This window comes from Lynx canadensis, chromosome D3, assembly GCF_007474595.2.
Source record: "Lynx canadensis isolate LIC74 chromosome D3, mLynCan4.pri.v2, whole genome shotgun sequence".
NCBI lineage: Eukaryota > Metazoa > Chordata > Mammalia > Carnivora > Felidae > Lynx > Lynx canadensis.
In genome coordinates, this window is record NC_044314.2 from 13,057,848 (window position 1) to 13,081,911 (window position 24,064).

The 24,064-nt window shown below is 42.0% G+C and overlaps 1 protein-coding gene and 1 pseudogene across 2 annotated transcripts; one reads left to right on the top strand and one right to left on the bottom strand.

Moving 5' to 3' along the window:
* Positions 1-901: 901 nt before the first annotated feature.
* Positions 902-21,846, bottom strand: SERPINB7 (serpin family B member 7). 2 transcript variants are annotated; one of them, XM_030292268.1, is made up of 7 exons: positions 21,658-21,846; positions 15,638-15,688; positions 14,950-15,066; positions 9,690-9,807; positions 5,486-5,628; positions 4,019-4,165; positions 902-1,300 (listed from the first exon to the last, which is right to left on the bottom strand). In XM_030292268.1, the coding sequence occupies exons 1-7, from the start codon at positions 21,823-21,825 to the stop codon at positions 902-904; spliced, it is 1,143 nt and encodes a 380-aa protein (XP_030148128.1). In that variant the 5' UTR covers positions 21,826-21,846. The 2 variants fall into 2 exon arrangements, with proteins under 2 accessions (XP_030148128.1, XP_030148127.1); XM_030292267.1 differs by lacking the exon at positions 15,638-15,688 and having other exon boundaries at positions 21,658-21,825.
* Positions 5,406-5,543, top strand: LOC115498887 (annotated as a pseudogene).
* Positions 21,847-24,064: the final 2,218 nt, after the last annotated feature.

Below are 24,064 nucleotides of genomic sequence, written 5' to 3' on the forward strand. Positions count from 1 at the left end.
AAAAGCATTCTTTCCCCTTGTTGCTTGTTGGCTTGGCCTACCAGATAAAGAAAGTGCTGGTAGTCTCACCATTGGTTAGAGGAGAACAATCACACTGTCCAGCTCTGTTGTATTTATTTATTCTGATAAATAAGAGGAAAAACTTGTAAACTACACAGCACATGAGATATCTACTGTAAATAACAAATGGCAGTAGTGAAAAGATATTTAATATTTGAAAAACTATGTACATATTAAGTCTCTATCAAGGAAAAAAAAAGTCTGCATCAAGGGAAGACCGAAAGACGTCGACTTGAAGTTATTGACGAAATATTTTCGTTGTCCCCTAATCCCAAATCTATAGTTTTTAGCATCTAAATTAGACACTGATTTCAAATCAGATGTGTGAAAGTAAGCTCTACTGTCTTCTTAGGTCGGCAAGGAAAGGTTATCCCTCACACCCAGGTTCAGTAGCCGGGCTTCCTTCCGAGCTCGTTAACCATGAAACCGGAGTAGCTGGGATATCCATATCCAGTAGCTGGGATAACTACAGAGTTTCAGACAAGACCGGAGGGCCGCTTCTGCATCGTCACTGCCAGCAGAGCAACTCCACAGTTCCCAGACGGGGCCCAGCTCTGGGTGCAAGGGGCTCCAGGGGAGAATGGCGGGAATGAGTGGGGGTAAAAAGAGAGTGAACTTAGAAATGGGCGAGGCACACGGTAGGAGAAAGGCTAAAGCGGGATCAGGACAAGCAACCGGGTGTCTGCGAAGGGTCAAGACACCCAAATCATCTGCCCGACCAATATTAGAAGGAAGCAAATGCAAGGGAAACACCACGCGCTTCCGTCACACTCAAATCTATTCCCTTGTGGTGGTTCCTTGATGTTGCAGAGAACTACTGTAATAGAAACCAACTGGATTTTCAAGGGCAAGAGACTTTGCCGCTAAACAAGATGATGTCATCCTTCCTGATGACAAAGAGGAACGGGTGATCAGCTCTGAACACCCTGGACTCAGGGAGCTGCTTTTCCACTATGTTATTCCCTGTGGCGGCGGCCGCCTCCGTGCCCTCCTCAGCAACCTCTATGTATGACTTGTGCATCATTTTGGACACATACAGACGACCTCCAGCAGCTACACCGGAGAGATCAGCTCTGGATTCATCAAAGATGTCCTTCAGCCCCAGGGCTCTTAAATGATGCTTGATTTCATAATTCTTCTCTATCTTGAACCGAGGGAGAAACACCTCGACATACTGAGAGCTCATTTTTCTCGGATCGGTCCACTGCATTAGATTCCGAAAGGTCAGCTTGTTTTCAATCTGTAGGAATGTTGAAAAGGCGATTTAGAATCATATGCTTAAGGCACATCTGGGTGGCCCAGCTGGCTGAGCATGGGAATCCTGATTTTGACTCAGGTCATGATCCCAGGGTTGTGGGATCAAGTCCGACATCAGACTCTGCACTGAGCATGGAGCCTGCTTGATATTCATTCTCTCTCTCTCTCTCTCTCTCTCTCTCTCTCTCTCTCCCTCTGCCCCTCTCTCCCGCTAGTGCTCTCCCCCTCTCTCTTCCCCTCCCCTGCTCTCCACACACTCTCTCTCTCTCAAAAAAAAGAACCATATGCTTAAGAGAGAGATAAAACATCATCAACTACAAAGACAGTTTTCCATAATTATCCTCTCCTAGATATTTGCATGTAAGTATGTGAATGGATTTTGGAGAGTCTGAAAATGGGAAACTATTAACACAAACAGTTCAAGCACTCTATTAAATCACTTGTTTAATTTGCTCTGCTGTGACAAGGTGTGACTTGTATTTCCAGGCATTTCTGTTCTCTGCCCCCTTACAAACAAATATAGCCACAAATATAGCCAAAGTGGAACAATGGGCAAGTGAAGCAATTAGGGTATCAGAGATCATCAGAGGGAGAAAGGAAATCAGTGGTCATTTAAGTCAGCATTTCTCGACCATTTCCCATCACTAAAGACATAGAAAATGATAATGTTTGCACAGCTTGCGGGAAGAACCAATGGACCCCAGGTGGCCCAAGGCAAGGAGCCCAGAGCTCTAGCTTCGAGGGTTTAGGTGATCACTACCTTCCAGCACCATCACCTACACCATCTGGGTGGCTTGGATCCAAACCCACTCTCCTACCCAACTTGACAACTGAAGTTCAAGACATTGTAAGGAAATGTGCTGAACTGCATAGGTGGGCACCTCGGTTACACAGCTAGGAGCCCACGGCTCTCTCTCCAGCACCACTGTTGCCCCAGATGATTCATGAGTGGAATTCACCAACTCTTGAATACTGAGAACTGATCAGAGACTAGTCACATGCACACTGATTACAAATCTTATATATAGACATTTGTTCTCAAATTCAGGCTCACTAGAATCCTAAACAGCCTTTCACAGCTATCCTTATCAAGAACCTAAACTTATATAATCAAATTTAGCCTAATTTAAATTTTATGTGTGTAAATTATCCAGTTCATGGTTAGTCGGTAATAACGTCTCATTCTGACTTAGAATCTTTTCCTCATTTGATGGCTCACTGTAAAGCCAACTTCCTCATTATTCCATTATGTAGGATAATGTAGGTATATAGTGGATTTATATTAATCTGATTAAAACATCATTAGGAAAATCCATGACAGAAAAGAAAAACTCAGACAATAAGTGTAAGAACAAATCTATCTTTCGAGTTATCTACTGTTTGTTTTATATGGGCTACTTTCTCTATTACTGTAGATTATTTGAAGTTAAAATAATTGATATGTGCTAAAATGTTGATAAAGATTATCGAGTGAATTATTGATTTCATAGGAATACCAATATTTTATATTGTCAACTTTAGATTTAATAATAGCAACTTTATGACATTCTTCTTGCTGTCCATGTCCAAAAAGGTAATTAAAATGAAGCTAAATGAAAATCATTAAAATGATTGGGTGGTTTTGTCCCTGTAGAAATTACATGTCCCAAGTTTTAAAGTCCAAAGTTTCCAAATCATAGGAAAAAGATGGAATGGAAAATAATGCCTCTGGGTAGGAGGAGCATTTCTTCATATTCTTTTTACTTCCCAGTTATTTTACAAGCAACATTCATTATTTTACGAATCAAAACACAAAAATATTTTAAACTTTAGATGTAACTTTTTAGGGTAGTTGATATATGTGCATACACACACACACATATTTGTACATAGGTATTTATCAGACAAATTGACCGAATCCCATGAGCCTCCTTTCCCTATCCCACATGGTTGCTGTGTGGACCAAATAAGACAACATGAATGAGGCTCAGAGCACACGGCCCGGCACACAGTAGGTGCCCAGTGAATGGCGTCTATTATTCCTTCTGATTGGAAGTACGGAGAGCAACCAAAGATCCAGGCTTCTGGGATTTCAGGTCACAGGCTTAGGAGGCCAAATTCACAGGGAGGAAACGAGAAAGAAGGACAGGAAGAAAATCAGGATCTGAGACATGGTGATGCCATGTGGCCTTGTGGGGCCCCTGGGATGCCTCTTTTTGTCCCTTGCACTGTGCTGGTCTGTTGCCCTGGCTACATCAGTCACAGGGCAGTCCCTAACCTACGCTTTTCGCAGAGACACAGAAACTCGGTGAGACCGTACATTTTGATGCTCAAAGGCCCAAAACCCCACTGTATCATTCCTGCCTAAAATGGTCAGTCTATCAAAGTTCTAATAACACATGCAAGACTGTTTTGATGGTCAAGTGCAAAGACCTAAACTCATACCCTTTTCCCTCCAACGTTGAGGTTTGAGAGGGTGCCAATTTCATAGCTATTCAACCAAAATTTAGGCTAAACTGAAGTAAGTCAATCTCAGCATCTATCTATAATGGTGTCAGGCACAGAGTAGGTACTCCTTAAATATTTGTCAAATAAAGGAATCAGCAGGCAAATCTCTGATTCTTACAGCCTGAAATCATCAAGTGGATGCATAAAAACACAATCAATAATATCTTAAAAATCTTCTAAGTCCCCAGTAGTGAAAGTGGCAGTAGTAACTTACTTGGGACAGGTCATTCTCGGGCAGCATTATGTACATGCTTATGCCGCCATGATACTTGAGCTCAACAACCTGCATGGGCGGGTCCCTAATGACAGACAAATTGAACTTCCGTTCTTGGTGCATCATGGTGATTGCTTTCCCAGGACACTGAAAGTCAAGTCACAAAAAACATTTTATAAGCCCACCTTATTTCACAATAAAATAAGAATACTCTTTAGTCTTTGTCCAGTCGATTCAGTAGATTCTTCCTGACCTGTTCCCAATAGTGATTGCATTGCATTGGTTCCCAGCTTTGGGATTAACTGCCTGGGTTTAAAACTCCCAGATGTATAGCTTTGGGCTAGCACCTCTCTGTGCTTCCATTTCCTCATCCATATAATGTGGGTAAAAATAGTCTCTACTGCATAGGACCATTGTAGAGATGATGTGACTTGATATACCTAGAACTTGGTACATGGCCTTGCACCTAGTGTTTTACCTGAAAATGTCTATATAATAAGTAATGAATAATTATTAAATAGAATTATAATTTAAAATGAATGCTATAGATTTTTTAATAAGACCTCATCTAAAATTGTGTGATTTTGATAGTACTGGTCTGTATTTTACCTCCAATGAAAGAAAACATCTTCAGTATTCATAGCAATATTTATCAAGTTTAGCCTTCTCTGCATGAACATAAAAGGCTGAATGATTGAAAGAAACTTTACAGGTCAGTTAGCGGAATCGCCTTATTTGTGAGGGTAGGAAGGTCTACGGTGGTTAAGCTGACTTGCCTAGGACAACGCAGATTCTGTGACACGAGGCAGGGACCCAACACAGTACTTCTGACTCCAAAGCCTTGATGCTTCTACTATACTCTAAGATTATTGTGTACAAATTGGTAAAAACAAAAAACAAACAAAAAAAAACAAGAATATATATTTTACAAAAGTTGATTAGGACTGACACTTGGAAATGCATAACGTTACTAAACATAACTTCTTCCTCTGTAAAAGGAAACAAATGCACCCTCACTTTGACTCGGGAAAAATCATCGGTATTAAATGACTAGAACCGTACACCCACCCACAGTTAGAATCAGAAGAAAAATACAGGACACACTTTTGTCCCATTTTCTTCTTACAGGCATCCAACTAGAATACCTTAAAAATGAATTCATACTTTATTACCTTCCTCAATTTTGAATGTATCTTAAGAAATATCAATTTCTGGGATACCTCCAATTGTGATCCATAACCTGCATTATCAGGAGAATAGAAAGTGTGTTTTATAAGCAATCCACCACAAAGCATTGGTGAGCAGTGGAAGAAAGGAGCAAAGAAATGATGAGTCCATCCTTTGTCTATGCAAATATCATAATTTGTGCAAAGGAATACTATTGGCAATCGCTTCTCGGCCTTTTGGCTAAGATCAAGTGTAGGAATACTCTTGGCAAAAGAATCTTAATTGAATAGATTTCCATACCTTGGGAGATCTGAAACGGCAATTTAGGGTTTCGTTCTTGGAGAAGGCCGACTCCCACTTGCCCTTGAAGTACACAGCGTTCACCAGCACCATGACAGCGGAAGAACTTATGCTACCTTCTTGAAAGATGTTCTTGATTTTGCCTTTTGAAAAATAAGTGGAGGAAAAAAATGTTAAGTTTTAATGTAATTTGTCTAAAAAGACAAGATGAACATGATATTCTTCCTTATGACATAATTAGAATAATAACAATGATATTTGTCATAGCCTATGAGCAATCAATCACTCTGTCCAGTACTCTCTAAATACTTTGTGTGCAAGATTTGGTTTAATCCTCACAAAAGTCTCTGTGGGGTAGGCACTATGATTGTTTCCATTTCCTGTTGAGGATGCTGGAGCACAGAGAGAGTAAGTAATTTTTTCACCACACAACAAGAAAGTTACGGCAACAGGATTCCAACCCAGAAAGAGGATTCCCGAAGCCCCTCCTTGCTGGTAAGCCCAAACTACCTTTACCACCTGGATGAGGCCACAGCATTCCAGATATAACTGAACTCCATTCTGTTGAGAGGGCTAATCACTTCCTTCATTCCACATAACAAGATTTTTGCTCAACGTCAACCCTATTCTTGATGCTTGAATCACAACCATGAAAGACATAGTCTTTGCCAACATTGGACTCACAGTCCAGTTCAGGGAGCTGCCCACACTGGTACCATAGTCATGTGCTCAGTGTGCTGTGGGAGCACAGACAAGGGCTGCCCTCTCTGGCTCAGCCCTCTGCTTGAGCTGAGGGTGAGGCGCGAGGTGGAGAGAAATTGCGTATAGCAGAAGCTCTTTATTCGAAGACATGAAAGTCTGGAAAAGCACGGTGTGTTTGGGGAAAGCCTAGCACATTCTGATGCATTAGGGAAAGGAGGGTTGGAAAGATTAGAGGGAGGGGCCAACTAATGAAGAGCCTTGAATGTCTGGCAGTAATTTTGGATTATCCTGAAGGCAATGGAAAATGATTGCTGAGGATCCATTGGAAGATAAGAAAGGACAAGGTCATGATGGGTCAGATTTACCTTCCAAAAGGGGTGCTCTGGTAGTGTGCGGAGGATGGGCAAGGGGCAACAAGACTTGGGTGAGTTTGGTGAAATGTTGGCAGCATTCTGAAGTATTCAGCATTAAGAACCAATGCTTACCAAAATGAGAATAATTTTCAGATAGATTTGAATAAAAAAGGAAGAGAAATTAATCATTGGTCCAGATGGAAAAACGTATTAGCAATCTGATACCCTTAAACACTAAACACTAAATAGAGTCCCACTCAGTGATTAGAAAAAGCAATTGCAGGGGTGCCTGGGTGGCCCAGTCAGTTAAGCTTCTGACTTCAGCTCAGGTCATGGTCTTATGGTTCATGAGTTTGAGCTCGCATCAGGCTCTCTGCTGTCAGCACAGAGACACTTCAGATCCTCTGTCTCCCTCTCTCTCTCTCAAAAATAAAGAAATAAACTTAAAAGAAAGAAAAAGCAATTGCATATTTTTTCTTGGTTTGAGAGCAGTATATTTGAAACATGTGATGGCTAATGGTCAAAGTAACCCTCTACTGAGGTAATGACCAATGAACAAAAAGCAAATTGAGACACCGCACTCTTATTCCCAGAGCTAATTATAGTATGTTTGCATTGAAGAATGCAAGTCATGTCTCATATTTTTGAAACAGAACCAGACTCAGCAAAGACATGTGTGTTTTTCAGAGTATAAACCAAGGTCAGCCTTTGGTAAAGAAATGACTGGGGCGCCTGGGTGGCGCAGTCGGTTAAGCGTCCGACTTCAGCCAGGTCACGATCTCGCGGTCCGTGAGTTCGAGCCCCGCGTCGGGCTCTGGGCTGATGGCTCGGAGCCTGGAGCCTGTTTCTGATTCTGTGTCTCCCTCTCTCTCTGCCCCTCCCCTGTTCATGCTCTGTCTCTCTCTGTCCCAAAAATAAATAAAAAACGTTGAAAAAAATTTAAAAAAAAAAAAAAAGAAATGACTCAGTTTGGAATCAACTGATTAGCAAAATAGCAGTGAATACATTTCCTTATTTGTTTTGAACTAAACCAGAACATTTGCGGGAATTCAGTTTTTAGCTGTGCAAGACACTTACCAACCCATTAAGCAATGTACTTTTTTGGGAAGATACTACCTTTGACACATATATTATTTTGATAAATGAAGAGAATTTTAAAATGAAAGATAAACTACGCATCTTGTAGGAGAAGCAATCAAATAAAAATACATTTCACAGTAGGATGTCATAATTTTAATGCGATTCTTCAACCCAAGAAGAAAACAGAAAGATATTGGATTAATCATTAGAATGAAATATAATGCTGTGGTCATTGAAAATAATATCCTATAAACCACTTTTAGTCTTTGTTCACTAACCAGGTGTAAGATAATGAGGATAACTGAGTATATTAATTCAGCTTGTCGCTAATTTATGAAATGGTCATAATGAAATCAGTATTTGTCTCACAGGATTCTTTCTCAATCCAATGAGATAATGTAATAATAGATAAGATTTCTGAAAAGTATAAAGCATTCCCATTATTAAAATTACTCAAAACCACATTGTGGACAAATACTAAAGCAATTTTCTTTCTTTTTTATTTAACAATATATTTTATTTAACCAGTATGTCTCAAATATTATCATTCCACCATATAAGAAGTAGAAAAATTATTAAGGGTTATGTTTACATTCTTTATTTCATACTTGGTCTATGCAATTAAATGGTTATGAAAAATTGCAAAGTCGCCTGTAAAAATGTCAGAGATAGAATGTGAAGAAGAAAATCTAGACACAGATGTGAACATAAACTATGAACATAACTAGGTCAACTTATTCCTTATGCATAAGGCCAAGGACTAGAATAGAACATGGGAAAATGAAGCCAGTGATTTGTTGAGGTGCTAGGATTGTGAGGAATTTTTGCTCCCCATTTTTTAATGTGAGTGAAAAAACATAAAATTTATCATCTAACGTGTCAGTGGCATTAATGGTAAACATTTTGTTGTATATCACATATCTCACAAAACTGAAACTCTAAATGCACCCAACAACTCCCCTTTAAGCACCAACCCCCAGCCCTTGGTAACCACCATTCTATTTTTTTTTTTAATTGAAGTATAACTAACATACAGTGTTTTTTTCCTTTCAGGTATACAATATAATGATTCAACAAGTCTACGCATTACTCAGTGCTCATCAAGATAAGTGTATCTTGGGGCGCCTGGGTGGCGCAGTCGGTTAAGCGTCCGACTTCAGCCAGGTCACGATCTCGTGGTCCGTGAGTTCGAGCCCCGCGTCAGGCTCTGGGCTGATGGCTCAGAGCCTGGAGCCTGTTTCCGATTCTGTGTCTCCCTCTCTCTCTGCCCCTCCCCCGTTCATGCTCTGTCTCTCTCTGTCCCAAAAATAAAATAAACGTTGAAAAAAAAAAATTAAAAAGATAAGTGTATCTTAACTCCCTCCACCTATTTCATACTCACACCTGCCTCCCCTCTGGCAACCATTAGTTTGTTCTCTGTATTTAAAAGTCTGGTCGTTTGTTTGTATCTTTTTTCTTTATTTGTTTTGTTTTTTAAATTCAACATATGAGTGAAATCATAATATTTGTCTTTCTCTGTCTCACTTATTTCAGTTAGCATAATACCCGCTAGGTCCACCCACATTGGTGCAAATGGTAAGATCTCATTCTTTTTTATAGCTTAGTAATACTCTTATCTATCTATCTATCTATCTATCTATCTATTTACCTATCTAGATATAGATACATATACCACATATTCTTTATTAATCTCCTGATGGGCACATGGGCTGCTTCCATAACTTGGCTACTGTTAATAATGCTGCAGTAACCACAGGTATGCATATATCTTTTCAAATTAGTGTTTTTGTTTTCTTTGGGTAAATACCCAGGAGTGGAATTACTGGGTCATATTGATAATTCTGTTTTTAACTTTTTGAAGAACCTCCATGCTGTTTCCACAGTGGCTGCACCAATTTGCATTCCCGCCAACAGTGCACGAGCAATTTTCAATAACAGCAGTCATTACATTGGATTAGGAGGAACTGTTTCCTTTCGTGTCTTACAAAAGACTTCCAGCTCTAAAGTTGACCATTCTCAGGATTCACATATCACTGACAAATCTTTTAGAAAAATAGGGTTGCACTCACCATGTGTCTCATTTTCAATCCATTTATTAATTTTATATCTGGTATCTTCTACATCATTTGTAAAGTCAACTCGTTCCACTTTGGCATTGTATAATTTTTCAGCACACTCAATATAGTTCTAAAAAACATAAATAATTACAGTAATAAGTAAGTCTATAAGCAATACACCATTAACTAAGCATATAACAAATCTGTTTTTGAACTCGTCTCTTTATTTCCACCATCTTACTCGAGGACTCATTCCTCACTCAAAGATGGGGAAATATGGCTAGAAATACGAAAATATGGCTGGAAGGGGAGCTGGAAAGCCTGCAACTGAATTTGCACAGCAAGCACGCTATTTGAACCTAAGTTTATCTGAAATGGATTAGGGGAGGCTAACAGCGACTACGACTAAAGCCCATTCCCTTGGCTTTACCACTGCTTTCTCATCACAAACACTTCAACAGCCTCCGAGCTTGCCTCCCTTGCTTGCATCACCCCCTTCATACTGAAAGCAGTAGGAAGGCTTCCGGGCTACTTCCTGCACTTAAGATACAGCCCAAGCCCCTAGACTTGCCTGTACTTGAAAGAAATGAAGTCGGGGCACCTGGCTGGCTTAGTCAGAGGAGCATGTGACTCTTGAGCCCCACATTGGGTATAGAGCTTATTTAAATAAATAAAACTGAAAGGAAGGAAGGAAGGAAGGAAGGAAGGAAGGAAGGCATGAAGTTGAGGAGGAAGAGCAGAAAAGGCGAGCCCTCCAGGCAGCAGTACCCTCAGGGGAGTAAGAGGATCTTTGCACACTCAGGAGCCCAGCAGCAGTTTGTGCTGCCTGAAGCCTATGGTGAATGGGGCAGGTGGAGGCACAAGCCAGGACAGAGGAAGAGCATGTCTTGTCTCCTTGGATAAGGAGCTTTCGTTTTATTTTAGGGAGAGTTATTGAAAGGATGTAAAGAGGAGAGTAATGTAATTAAATGTGCATTTTGTAAAGGTGACTCTGAAATCAGCCTAGGAAAAACAATGGATTGGAGATAGAGGAACCTGTGAAAATGTCCTTAGAGTTTATCCCGAGGGATATAGAAAGGTCCTGAATTGAGGCAGCGAGTAGGCTCAAATTGGAAGTTGCCTGAGGGCAAAACTCTAAAGAACACTCCTATTTCAGAGATGAGTAGAGGAATAAAGATAAACAAAGGAAATGGAGATAAAGGAGAATATAGAAAAACAGGAGAAATCAATGCCACAGAAACCAGGAAAGGGGAAAGTTTTCGGGGTTGCTACAGTAGTGTGGAACACTAAGGAGGCAGATAAGATCAAAACTTTGCCAAGAGCCCACAGCCCGGTGTCCATTGGAAGCCATTAGTCACCTTGGTAAGAGAAGCTTCAGGAGAAGTAGAAGGTAGAAGGTGTATTGCAATAGAGAGAGCAGTGAGAGAGGGTGGAAAACGGATTCTGCCTATACAGAAGCTTGATTGGAGAAGCTTGATTTTTCAAGCTTAGATTGACAGAGTGAGATGTACAGAAAAGGGAAGAGAATCATGGGGTAGCTTAAAAAAAAAAAAAAGGAGAGAAAAATTTAGAAGATGTGTACCTGGAGCACATTTATATGCTATGAGGAAGAAGACAGTAGAGTGAAGAGATTCCAGAAAAATACTGCTAGAAACATGTCACCAAGCAACTGGGGGTGAAGAGGCAAAAAGAAATGGATGAATTATCCATTAAACAAAGTATCCCCTCTGAAAATGAAGGGAAGGGGAAAGGGGGCAGGATGTGAGTTAGATGTGGATACCCCCCCCCCGATGGCCTCTATTTTCTTTGTCAAGTAAAAGACAAGTGGAGATGGGAATTTATTGCTTAAAAATGAAAACACATTATTCTGAGGTGGATGTGCTTCTACCTGTAGAAGAGAAGCTGAAACGTAAGACAACTCATGTCCAATCCTTTGTCTCCACATACAGTTTGTTCCATGAACGTATATAATGTGTTCATCTTTAAGAAAGAGTTATACTGTTGCTTTGTCTCTTGAAAATTCCTCCATTAACTTTAAGATCAAATTGCCTATCTAGGACAAAATATTCATCCTGTGTATATTACAACATATATTTCATTTCAGTATTAAATTAATTTTCTCTTAAAGAAAAAGACATTTGAAAGTTGAAAGTGCTTGTGCCAGGTATGGAAACTATTTTTGGGTACATGGCAAACGATTGGAAGATTTAGGATCAAGTCCCAGTCTGTGGTCATGACCAGGTGGAGAGCAGTGGGGTGGTGGGGGTGAGGGGGGCGGCGAGCAGAGCCATCCCTTCCCTCTGGCTGGTCATTCCAGGAGCCCAGAGCGGCAGCTCTAAGGAGCAAAGGGGTGTCACCCTGAGGTCTCGGGCAACCCCTCATGATCCAGACATCCACCCACCCAAAGGCAGTGGTTGAAATCCTGTTACTGTGGTGATTCTCTGACCAGGGGAGGCAGCAAGTATACTGAAGAAAGCCTAGGCTTTTTTCCACTAAATCCCCACGACTTCCTGTCCTCACATGGGCTCCCACGGCACTGGGCCCTTCTCCTGCTCCAGGGCCAACTAGAAAAACCTAAGGCATCAGAGATCTGGAGCTCATGGCACAGACCTAGTTGAAACTGATGGTGGCAATAAGAGGTTGTTGGGAAATTGAGAGAAGCAGAAGAGATTTCAATAACTGTTGTGAGGAATGGGAGAAAGAAATGACCATGAGCACACAGCTGACTGTCGGTCAGCACTGAGAACACCTAGCTAGGCTGGGAGCCCAGGGTGTTGCGGTGGTGACCACATATCCAGGCGTGGCACAAGTGTCACGTAGGAGCTGAGGTGCACCCGCTGAGAGAAGTCATGGGGTTGATCCAGGTGGGGTTCTGTTGGGGGAAAGAGAGAGCTGATACGTTGAGAGCCGATGCGGAGAGGGAAAAATTGCAGAACTCAGTCAGTGCAAGTTGAAGAACAGGTAGAGTGTGCATGAAATAATGAAAGACTGAGAAGTATGGGATGATGTGGCCACTAAGGGGAAACTCAAGTTGTAGATTTCAGGAGTGCAACATTCTGGGCGTTGATGAGTTTCAGGGTGTGGCTTGAGCATTTGTTACTGTAATGGTAGAGAGAGAGGGTCAGGAGACTATAAGGAGGGAAGGTGACCTCACAGCTGGGTGTCACAGGACACTGAACTTACCCAAAATGATAGCAGAGCTTGGGGGAGTAATGGAATGACATCCTCAGAGGTCTGACCAAGAGAGATTTAGCACGGATTTGGGGAGGAGGGAGAAAGTATCAGAGGTGGTAGTTAGGTCTTCTATGCTACCTTACTTTTTGTAAAGATAATTTATACGTTATTATTATCTTCATCAGTTCTCATAGACTCATCCATATTCAGATATGAGTAAAAAAAAAAAAAACTGTTGTAAAACAATATGTAAAAAAGTTGTAGATGATCTATCTTTGTACTGATCGGACAACTGAAAGTTAACAATAGTTACATCTTTAATCAAAACTAGCTTTTATGGGGCGCCTGGATGGCTCAGTCGATTAAGCATCTGATTCTTGATATCGGCTCAGGTCATCTCATGCATGGTTTGTGAGTTCAAGCCCTGCATTGGGCTCTGTGCTGACAGCATCGAGCCTTCTTGGAATTCTCTCTCTCTGCCCCTCCCCTACTCATGCTCTGTCCCTCTCTCAAAATAGAGAAACTTTTTAAAAGTTCTCATTTTATTTTATATTTTTGAGAGAGAGCGTGAACACAAGCAGGGGAAGGTCAGAGGGAGAGAGAGGGGAGAGAGAGAGAGAGAGAGAGACAGAGAGAGAGAGAGAATCTTAAGCAGGCTCCACACTCTGCGAGCAGCCCAGTTTGGGACTCAGTCTCCTGAACCGTGAGATCATGACCTGAGCCGAAATCAAGAGCCGGACACTTAACCAACTAAGCCATCCAGGCACCCCCAAAAAGGACTCTTCAGAATAACTACCTCTACTTGTAAATGTCTGGGAGGGAAAAGATGGCAGTGTGTCTATTTTCCATGTTCGTGGTCAGATCTCGCGTTCACAGTGCTTCTGGGTGCCCTGCTCCCCACACACACTAAGTGCTGGATAAGGGAACCCGGATGTGTGCTGTGAATAGTAACATGATAGACACCTCAACTTCCTGTTCAACAGAGTTGGCAGTCCCTCAGGAACTCGGCAGTATGTGTGGGAAAAGAGACACAAAATGTGGATCTGAACATACAGGGTGGCCCCTGTAAAGCTTGTGTGGGATTCTTCTTGGAAAGATTAAAAAACAAAGTGGCTTCATGCCTCATAATTGGCAGGCTGCCAAAGGGTTGGGAGTGGCGTCAGAAGGGGGCAAAGAATCCGTGTGGGTGACAGACAGAGGAGACGATGATGGTTGGGTGGAACACAGAATGCTGGCAAAGATACAAGTGGAGATTAGCCCGGAGAGGGCATGGAGGCAAAGCTTTACGGTTGTCTGACAAGTGGAGAATTAAAAGGGAGAACACACACGCCCTGAAAATCATGGGCACTGCATCTGCTTGAATGCATCTACTAAGCAGCTTCCGGTGGTCACAGCAGCGATGGCTCGAAGGCATGGATCGAGCACAGTAGCACGGAGAACACAGTGTGGGTCTCCCTGGTCCTCGGGTGAGTGGGATGCCACAGCAACTGCTCAGACTTCACGAGCAGTATGAGCAAGTCACCTGCTGACCTCGAGTGAACCATATCCCTGCCTCCATCCGGCCCGATCTGCCCCCCTGCCAGGGTCCTTACCTGCCTACGTCCCCCACAAGGGGCTCTTGTAAGTGACTGCCCTGCAAAGTTACTGCTGGCAGGAGAGATCAAGGGGCACAGCTGAGAACAGAGGAGGTGAACTCAGCTCTGGGGATGCACAGCGATCCCAGGATCACAGAGCTTGGAGGAAAAGTGGGTAGACTTTTTCTGCTGCCCACGGACAACCCTAAATGAGCTGCCTTCTCCTCCCACCCGATGATAGCTCTGCCTCACTGCCAGAGAGCACTGTCTCTTTGGTTTTGGAGCCTCTCAGTCTGGTGACCCTGAACGTGGGGATCCCTCAGCTAAAGAAGTAAGGCTGTACTCTGGAAACACAGTGATGGTATTTCAGAGATATCTGGGAACATGATTAGCCGCTATAAGAAACAAAAAAGTCACCATTGTCTGGCTCTGTACGAAGACACAAGCCCTTTCACAGATGATGGATCGAACAAGACTAGGATCCAGAGGGGAAATAACCTTGTGACATGGGAGGCCCCACTTACCTTGTGAAAGTCAAACACTTTTTCTGCAAAAAGACCATTGGCAATGCTGAGCTCATAGTCCCTATGGGACGTGTTTATGTCGGAGAGAACTCTCTTCAGTTGAGACTGAAGTCCTGGCTGTTATTGAAAAGATTTATAAAAAAATGTGTTATGGGATGGCAAATATATCCACGCTCTCATTTACACGTGAAATAAAACATGTATATTGTGCTATAAAAGAACTGAAAAAGAATGATGCTCATAAAAGCTGCAATGCCGCAGAAATTTACGATTTCTTGCCCTTCTCAGAATAGTATCTGTGATCAAAGTTAATTAAAAGTTTTACTAAAATAATTAACCTCAGAATAAAATTCTTAACAGCAGATAATGAATCTGCCTCATATGTGTGCTAAATAATTCATTTTACCTCTCTAAGTTGGCCATGGATATCGAAGGATAAAAGCAAAACATTTAGTTCCATACTGTCTTGCCAAAATCCAGCCAACACATGGTGAAATATTGGGAAATTAACAATTAACAAGTAAATTATCAAAACTTGTTCCTGAGATACCACAATATGGCAATCCGAGTGAGACATACTCTTCTGCTTTGAGGAGACAGAGAGCATAATTAAATACATCGGCGAGACAGTAATTTCTCGAATTTTAGCCCCACATTCCCCTTCCCTAGAAGAACGTATTGTCTTTACCTGAGTGTTAGAAGAGTTTCCCCATCCTGAGACCCTGTGGAAGTGAAGTATCTGCAGACAGGAAGGGAGAAAAGCAGTTACCAGGTCCTGATGAATGAGAAGAGACCCCACAGAACCAAGCAAGGAAGATACTTCATTGTTAACGGCTGTATCCGTGTGTGCGCTTATTAGCACACCGGGCAGCAGGGACAGGTGCAGCCACCCTACTGACATGGTTAGAACACAGATTACTCGGGGCAAGTGCCACCAGCCGGCAGAGTTAATAAATTGATGGCTACAAAATGAAATGTGTTTGATAACTATTTTGGTTTGCTCATTCTGGTGGAACAATCTTACAATTACTCACTGACTAAACGTAGACAAGGATCAAAACGAATCACACAAAAAACTGAAATAAAATAAAAAACTTTGGGGCGCCTGGGTGGCTCAGTGGGTTAAGTGTCTGACTTCAGCTCAGGTCACGATCTCGTGGTTCACGAGTTTCAGCCCCGCGTCAGGCTCTGTGCTGACAACTCAAAGTCTGAAGCCTGCTTCGGATACTATGTCTCCCTGTCTCCGCCCTTACCCTGCTTACGCTCTCCCTCTCCCTCTCCCTCTCTCTCTCTCTCAAAAATAAATAGACATTAAAAAAAAATGGAAACTTTATTTACCTACGTGGCAGCCAAGATTAGGGCTAATTACATAGGCACCAAGACGGAAAAGGGAGAAGTAGTTACTGAACATCTAGGAAATCCTAAATGTGCAGCGAAATTGGGACTTGAGAGATGTAATTTCAGCTTCTGCAATTATTTGGAATTAAATCATTTTAGGTGTTTGCTTTTCCAGTGTGGCTCTTATAATCCCAGTGCTCTCATAATTGCTATTCTGCCCAAGCTTTAATGTTCTGTTGCACTTTATCCGAATTTCCCCAGGCCCTTATGTCCACAGGATCTGAAATGCAAAACAGCTTCTCATAAAGTGTTCTACGCATATGATACTCATTTATGCAACTGTCGGGAGCAAACCGAATGTGTTCTGCCTCCCAGGCGTGGGTGGATGATACACAGAAACAGCTAAGATTTTCTGTAAGGAAGATGTAGGTTTTCCTGAAGGGCTCGTATGTGCTACATTTGAACAATATCCCTAGTGGGAGGGGGAGGGAGGGAGAAGGGGTGAAGTCCATTAGAAATTACACATGGGAATTTAATTAAGTCAGTGCTGCTATCAGTGCCTCTGTGCAGGCTTTCAACTTCAAGTCTTCAGAACCCTAATCAATAGCACCATCTTACTGGGTAGGAGAAAATGGAACAGCTCAGTAAAATATATGAAAACGTATGAAGGCTATGAGTGTCACTGTTAGTCTCAACAGGTCACGGAGAATTGGAGCCTACCTCAATTTCTACATTCTCTTAATCTGGAATAATAATTAATGAGATGGAGTGAGAGATAAGGCACAGGTAACAAGGCACGTTCAATACACAAATTGGTAGTCAGTTTAAAATTCACTAGCGGGGTCTTTGCAGGCATCAAGGCACCATGCCTGGCAACGAGGGGATCATCCCGCCGTCCCCCACCCCCCAGGACTGTGCCATTGTGGAGCATGAAAACTATCAGCCTCCTTTCTCATTTTGCCTTGACATTGGATAGACGGGTATTTGGGAATATATGGCTGTACCAGAAACATAAACTATCGTGGGACAGGGTCAGGACTCAAAAATGCAAACGTCTTCCTGAACTAACTTTTGTGGAACCCAAGCAATGTTATAAAAGGTGTCTGAATCCCTAGAAGTCATCCTTGTTAAGTTTTTGAATAAAGCTTTAACAAGCACAAACATTTAACATCATTCTTTGATCATTTCTAATTTTAATCTATTTTGATAATGATCTGGCCATCTCTTCTGATATTCCCAATTGGCTTTTAGTAAACCTGACTGGTACAATATTGAGGTGATACATACATGTTTTTACATTTTCAAAAACTCTAAGAAATTGTACATTCAACAATAAAACTACCATGACTAAAGATGAACAGGGACACTAGTAAATAGTCAAATGTAATAAATATGAAATAAAATATCAAAGGGCATAGATATCACAATCCAAAATGCTAGCAGTCCTGTGGTCTCATATTCCCTGATTGACCCATGTAGGAAAATCAGAATTTCTTTTTCACGTTCATAACTGGTAACATATTCAGATAACAACAAACAAGGAAAATCCTGGATCTACACAATGCAAGATATTTCAGGATCTTTGGATTGAGGGTAAAAAAAAAAAAAAAAAGACTGGGGCACCTGGGTGGCTCAGTCAGTTAAGCATCTGACTTCAGCTCAGGTCCTTATCTCGCAGTTCGGGAGTTCGGGCCCTGCTTTGGGCTCTGTGTTGACAGCTCAGAGCCTGAAGACTGCTTCAGGTTCTGTGTCTCCTTCTCTCTCTGCCGTTCCCCCACCTCACACTCTGTCTCTCAAAAATAAATAAACATTAAAATTTTTTTTTCCAAACAAACAAACAAAAAAAAAGACTATGAATTATCTGCATCCCAATGGACTTCTTTCTACCTGTGTATTCTTGCCAAATGATAAAACTATTCTGTCTTCTCACAGAAGTGGCAGAATAAGTAACATATTACAGTGATTATTTTTGAAATGTTTTTGGTAAAACCCAATTGTTTTAGAAAATTCAAATTTGCCTAACTTTTAAAAACCACTGTGATATAAAGACATGATTTAAGACAAAAATTTATGACATACTTTATTTCAATGAAATGTTATGTGAGAGAAAAGAGAGGAAGTAGGCATCTCAAAGAAAACAAAACTAAATTTTAAAAACCACTGTATTTAAAAAGCACAGTAATATTAGAGCTAAATGAAAAAATATGAACCTGAACACATAATCTTGTAAATACATGTACTTTTCTGCTTTTTCACTCAAATGCGAATCAGCCTGCTATGTCACCTGAACTCCACTGAATTGAACGCAGATTTCATGCTGATTCTGGATTTCAGTACTGTTATCCAGTAAAGGAATCACATCTTTGCTGAGAGTAGCTGACCTGTCTTGAACCAAGGAAATTCAGGACAGGCCCAGAACACCGGGTCGGGTAGCAAAGATTTAGAGTCATCTAAAAGGACTGTTTAAGAAGGACAAGTTTAGGGGGCACCTGGGTGGCTCAGTCAGTTTAGTGTCTGACTCTTGATTTTGGCTCGGGTCATGATCTCACAGTTCCCGGGATTGAGTCCCATGTTGGGCTCTGTGCTGACAGTGAGGAACGTGCTTGGGATTCTCTCTCTCTCTCTCTCTCTCTGTCTCTCTCTCTCTCTGCCACTCCCCTGCTCGCTCGCTGTCTCTCAAATAAAAATAAATTTTAAAAACAAAAAAAGGGACAAGTTTAAAGGGATTTCTCCTGGCCCAACTGTGACCATCCGAGCATCAAAAATAAAAAATAAGAATGACCACTGGTCCATGGCAATGCTTAAGAGAGACAGATAGATGGATTCCACAGAGACTAAACTGATCAAATATACATATGTGACACACAGTACCAAGTGTCGGGCACTGCGACAAGAAACTAACTGGGCCAGGGTTGTGGGGGCGAGAGGGGGAAGCTAAACAATTGATTTCCAAGGAGGTATACTGCAGAGGACTAAATATTTGTACAAATGAGTTATGTGAATGGTTTTGTGCCTACAGTTGTCATTTTTTTCCTGTTACATACTTCTTTTTATTTTTTATTTTTTAAATTTATTTTGACAGAGAGAGAGAGAGAGAGCAGGGGAAGGGCAGAGAGGGAGAGAGGGTCCTCTTACCTGTTTCTTATAAGAGGTTGTAAGAGCAGGGGCTATAAAAAGTAATTCAGGAAAGGCACTGATCCCGTCAGTGACTATAAAAGAGCAGACCCCAGCAATACAGGCTCTTTGAATTCACTGTGACCCACCTCCCAAAGGTTGACTGGTCCCGCCAGGCAGCTTGGGAGGGGGGCAGGAGAGGGGCTCACAAAGAGACCTCAGGAAATGAGTCAGGCAATAGCCCAAGAAAGTTCCTAACCTGACATCATACAATAACAAGTAACTGTGTCTTCTGTCGCGTTAAAGGCATGGTGTTTCATCATAGGTGTGAAGTCTCCACATCTTTGGAATAGAAACACCTTTTAAGCTATTTTTTAAGTGGATACCAACAAGTCCCCCCTCCCCCCCATCACCCTATAGTTTACAGGTAAGGATACTGAGGCTAACACAGATGAACTAATTTTCCCAAACCAGAATTTGGATCTAATTTTCTAACTCCAAGACCAAGTTGCCTTCCTTGGTTCTAAAGCATTATGTATTTATACTAATGAATGAATACATTTTTATTAGTGGCTAGGTTCCCCCCCCCCCCCGCCAAAGGCTTTATATTTATCAAAGCACTAACTTCATAAAAACTGAGGTTTTGTAATAATGTACTTTGGGCTGCATTTCAGTTCGGTGGCTTTAGGGAGAATGGTTCTCGACTCTTTTGATTCTGCCTCCTGGGGGATATCTGGCAATATCTGGAGACATTTTTGCTTCTCACTACTGGAAAGAGGTACCCGAAGGGTATCTAGTGGGGAAAAGCCCCTCACAATGAAGAACTATCTGGCCCAAAATGTCCAAGGTTTTGAAACCCTGATTTAGAAGGTCACCCTGAATTTGAATCATAGCTCTGCCACTTGCTAGTCGAGATGGCACGGGAACACACAAAATCAAGGTAATATTACCTACTCTGATGTCATTGCGAGCTGCAAATAAGATATCTGTAGAGCTTAGCCCAGAGCCTGACACTGACGAAGTTCTCAGCAGTTATAGCTGCTGTCATCGCATTAAAGGTGCTCAGTGTACTTGGCTGGGACTCACTCCGGCTCTTGGAAAAAAATGGCATCCTGAGGCCATCCTGGTTATTCCCTAGCAGCAAATATTCACTGAGCTATCGGGAGAGAGAAATGAATTATTCTAATAATATTCTAATGAGTAATTCTAAATTACCTGCACAAACACTCTTTAACAAGTGCTTAGTTGTGAAAGGTTACAACACGGACCAGCTTCCTCTAGCTCCAATTTATGAACGAAAATAATGGGGGGAACGAGGGGGCAGAAAGGGATGACAAAGACCCCCACGTGCAGCGTGGACCTGCTGTCTCACCTGCCATCGAGCTCCTACAACTCCCGAGAGGAGAGGGAAACCATGATCATTTCACTTCCCCGTCCAGCCTGGTTCGGGGTAGTGTACGAAGGGTAACGTAAAAAGCGCTTTCTACGGCTGCTGGTGACAATGTGAAAACCACTCAGGTAGGCTGCTGTTACCTGGAATGTACTATTGCATCATTTGTGCCCAGGTCATTCATGTTTAAGTTGGGACTCTGGCATCTTCTGGTCGTGCTTCTTTCTCATCTACTTCTACTCAGGCACTGGCTCCCAAGCCTTCGCGTGCACCTGCAGAGTTTATTAAACCACAGATTGCTGGGCTCCATCCCCATAATTTCTGATTCACTAGGTCTCAGGTGGGGTCCAAGCATTTGCATTCCTAACAAATTCTCCAGGGGGCACCTGGGTGGCTCAGTCGGTTAGGCATCCGACTTCGGCTCAGGTCATGATCTCGCGGTTCGTGAGTTTGAGCCCCGCGTCGGGCTCCGTGCTGACAGCTCAGAGCCTGGAGCCTGCTTCGGATTCTGTGTCTCCCTCTCTCTCTGCCCCTCCCCTGCTCGCGCTCTGTCTCTGCCTGTCTCTCTCTCTCTCAAAAATAAATAAACACTAACAAGTTCTCCAGGTGATGCTGATGCAGCTGGTCTAGGAAACACACTTCGAGAACCACTTGACCAAGGTAAAGAATCAAAGCGACAGTTCTGAGAATATTCCTGTTGTCTCTCATCTCAAACCCAAGCTCTAGGAGCAGTGTGTGTCCTTCGCCTCCTTGAGATGGCCTCATTTACATGGGACCACTGCAGTAGAATATGCTCTTGCAGAAAACAATCTGCCCTAAAAGATTCATTGCCGGAACCATGGGCAGTGGCACAACCCGAGACTGACCTTATCAATCTGAGAAGCACAGTCACCTCGTGCACCCAAACGGACCAGGGCCAGGGCAGTGAAGATGCTCAGAGAAGAAAAGAACACATTTCCATTCCCTTGACTGTTATCCATCTCTCTGAACAGGTTGATGCAAAACTCTGCATTCGCTGCAGCAAGGGAGGCCATTGCGGAACGGTGCGCAGCCTAGGGAACGCAGAGAAACGGGATGAGTTCCAAGTACACACTCTGGACGTAAGAAGGTTTTTATATTCATCTGTTGTTTTAGATCTGAAGCTTCGTTTCTTCAGCCTTGGAGGTAACCATCGAATAACTTAGAACAAAAAGAAAACGACTTCCTCTGGTCCAGTGTCCTTGTTACCAACAACTCTAAAACGATCCCTCCTGGCAACATCATGATACATTCACCTTTTTTACACAGACACACGTTAGTGCAGTGTCTCCATGTCTCTGCCTCTGCTCTCCTACTCACATCCAGGACGGATTCCCATTTGTCCTCGATGGGGCATTTCTAGCACCGGTGGCCTCAGACAGTTCTGTTCTCACCTCCTAAGCAGACCCCCTCCTGGGGCCGTTTAGTGAATCACCTCAACTTCCTAAGCTGAAATAGAGCAAAAGTGCTCTTTGCAGTAAAACAAATATTAGGACATTAGACAGTCTATTAAAGAAGCTATAGTCCTTGCTTTCTAAATCTGTAGTTTTAAAAAAGGTTAACATTTGGAGATTGAACACATAATTTCCTAATCTCCAGTATAGCCACCATACATGTGCTTAGAGTGATCCTACATCTTAACTCTTTTCAGGACTTCCCCAATTTCAAATATTATGCATCCTTAATCCTGTAGTTGTTATTTTCACACCTTTTTCTAATTTAGGGGGAATGGAAATGCTATTAACCATATTATGAATCACAAACATGCACATGACCTTCCAACACAGAGGTCTATCTCTTACCGGAGAACCTAAGGTATAACAGCTAATTTAGAATCTAGGATGAAAATGAGGCTGTCTTCAAATTCTTGATAATGTTTCCGAAATATAGAAGGCTGCCACCGGCATGGAATTCTTCAGGTATCTGCTCTGGTATTTCTTTGCAGACTTTTTCCACAATGCTCAAACTGATCCCCAGTCCCACAGGTGGGGTTGCCCTGACTAAATGGATTAACATGGATCCTCCAAATTATTCTCCTTCAATATTCTGTGACATTACACCTAATGGTGTGGCAGGTTCCAAGAGTCCCTTAAGGGACGCACTGCTAATCCCAAACTTGTTACTAACAGTTGTATGAACTGGGTCAAGTCTTTCACTTCCGTAACCTTCTAAATTTCATCTTATTCAGGGTTGCCTGGGTGGCTCCGTCGGTTAAGTGTCCAACTTCGGCTCAGGTCATGATCTCAAGGTTCGTGAGTTCGAGCCCCGCGTTGGGCTCTGTGCTGACAGCTCAGAGCCTGGAACCTGCTTTGGATTCTCTCTCTCTCTCTCTTTCTCTCTCTCTCTCTCTCTTTCTCCCTGTTCCCTGCTTGTGCTCTATCTCTCTCTTTCTCTCTCAGAATACACATTTAAAAAAAATTTTTTTAAATAAATCAATAAATGATTTTTTTTCTTCCTAAAAGACCACAAATTGGACATTTCCAGAGTGTTCCTGAGGAACCCATATTCAACACTTCGTAATTTCAAGAGAACATCACTGACGCACAAGGCCATATATGATGCTGTTTTGCAAGGTCAACTTCAGCTTTCATAATGGGTCTCCACTCCTCAGTTATGCCCCCAGAAATACAGGGTGAAAAAATCATTCACACTCAAACACTCTTCACTCCAAGAAAGAACATCTATGTTTTTTAATAGCTATCCAGAAAATGTAATGATTTCACATCACATCCATGTAAACTAGGGAGAAGAGCAGTGGCAGCTGTGATTTTAAGAACAGAAGAAACCCCTTCCTTCTAGCAAAAGAGAGAAGGAACCAGAAAAAGGAGAGGACACGGGATGAGACATGTCGCACAGCTTTATCTAATGAGCAGTACTGGCAGGGACTAAGCCCCCCGACTTTTCAGGGGCTCAAAGTCACATTTTACATCGAAAGGTAAGTATTGCTTCTAAAATAGTTTTTAAAATGACAAAATTGAAATTAATGAATATACAGGTAAATACCCTTAAATTGAAACATAAGTTGGTTTCTATATTAAATTTTTTTACTCATAAGAAGTTCTTTAATGTTAGAAACGGTGTGCTAGACTCTGTCTCTTTAAACAATTTCCAAGACTTCAGGTCGATTGCTGAAAAGCACAGTAAATGAAATTATTCACTCTTAGGAAAGTAATTTTAAAAGCAAAATTATAATAATCATTTCCAAATATTCACAGTGAAAATTAGAGGATTGTGGGTTCATTTTGATACATTCTA

What these genes read in the sequence shown, in the direction of transcription:
- SERPINB7 (XM_030292268.1), bottom strand. Translation starts at nt 21,825, where the DNA reads ATGGCCTCCCTTGCTGCAGCGAATGCAGAGTTTTGCATCAACCTGTTC. An exon ending in AAGTGTTTGACTTTCACAAG is followed by an intron (nt 9,808 to 14,949) that starts GTAAGTGGGGCC and finishes TATGTTTTTTAG; the next exon opens with AACTATATTGAGTGTGCTGA. An exon ending in GCCGTTTCAGATCTCCCAAG is followed by an intron (nt 4,166 to 5,485) that starts GTATGGAAATCT and finishes CTTGACTTTCAG; the next exon opens with TGTCCTGGGAAAGCAATCAC.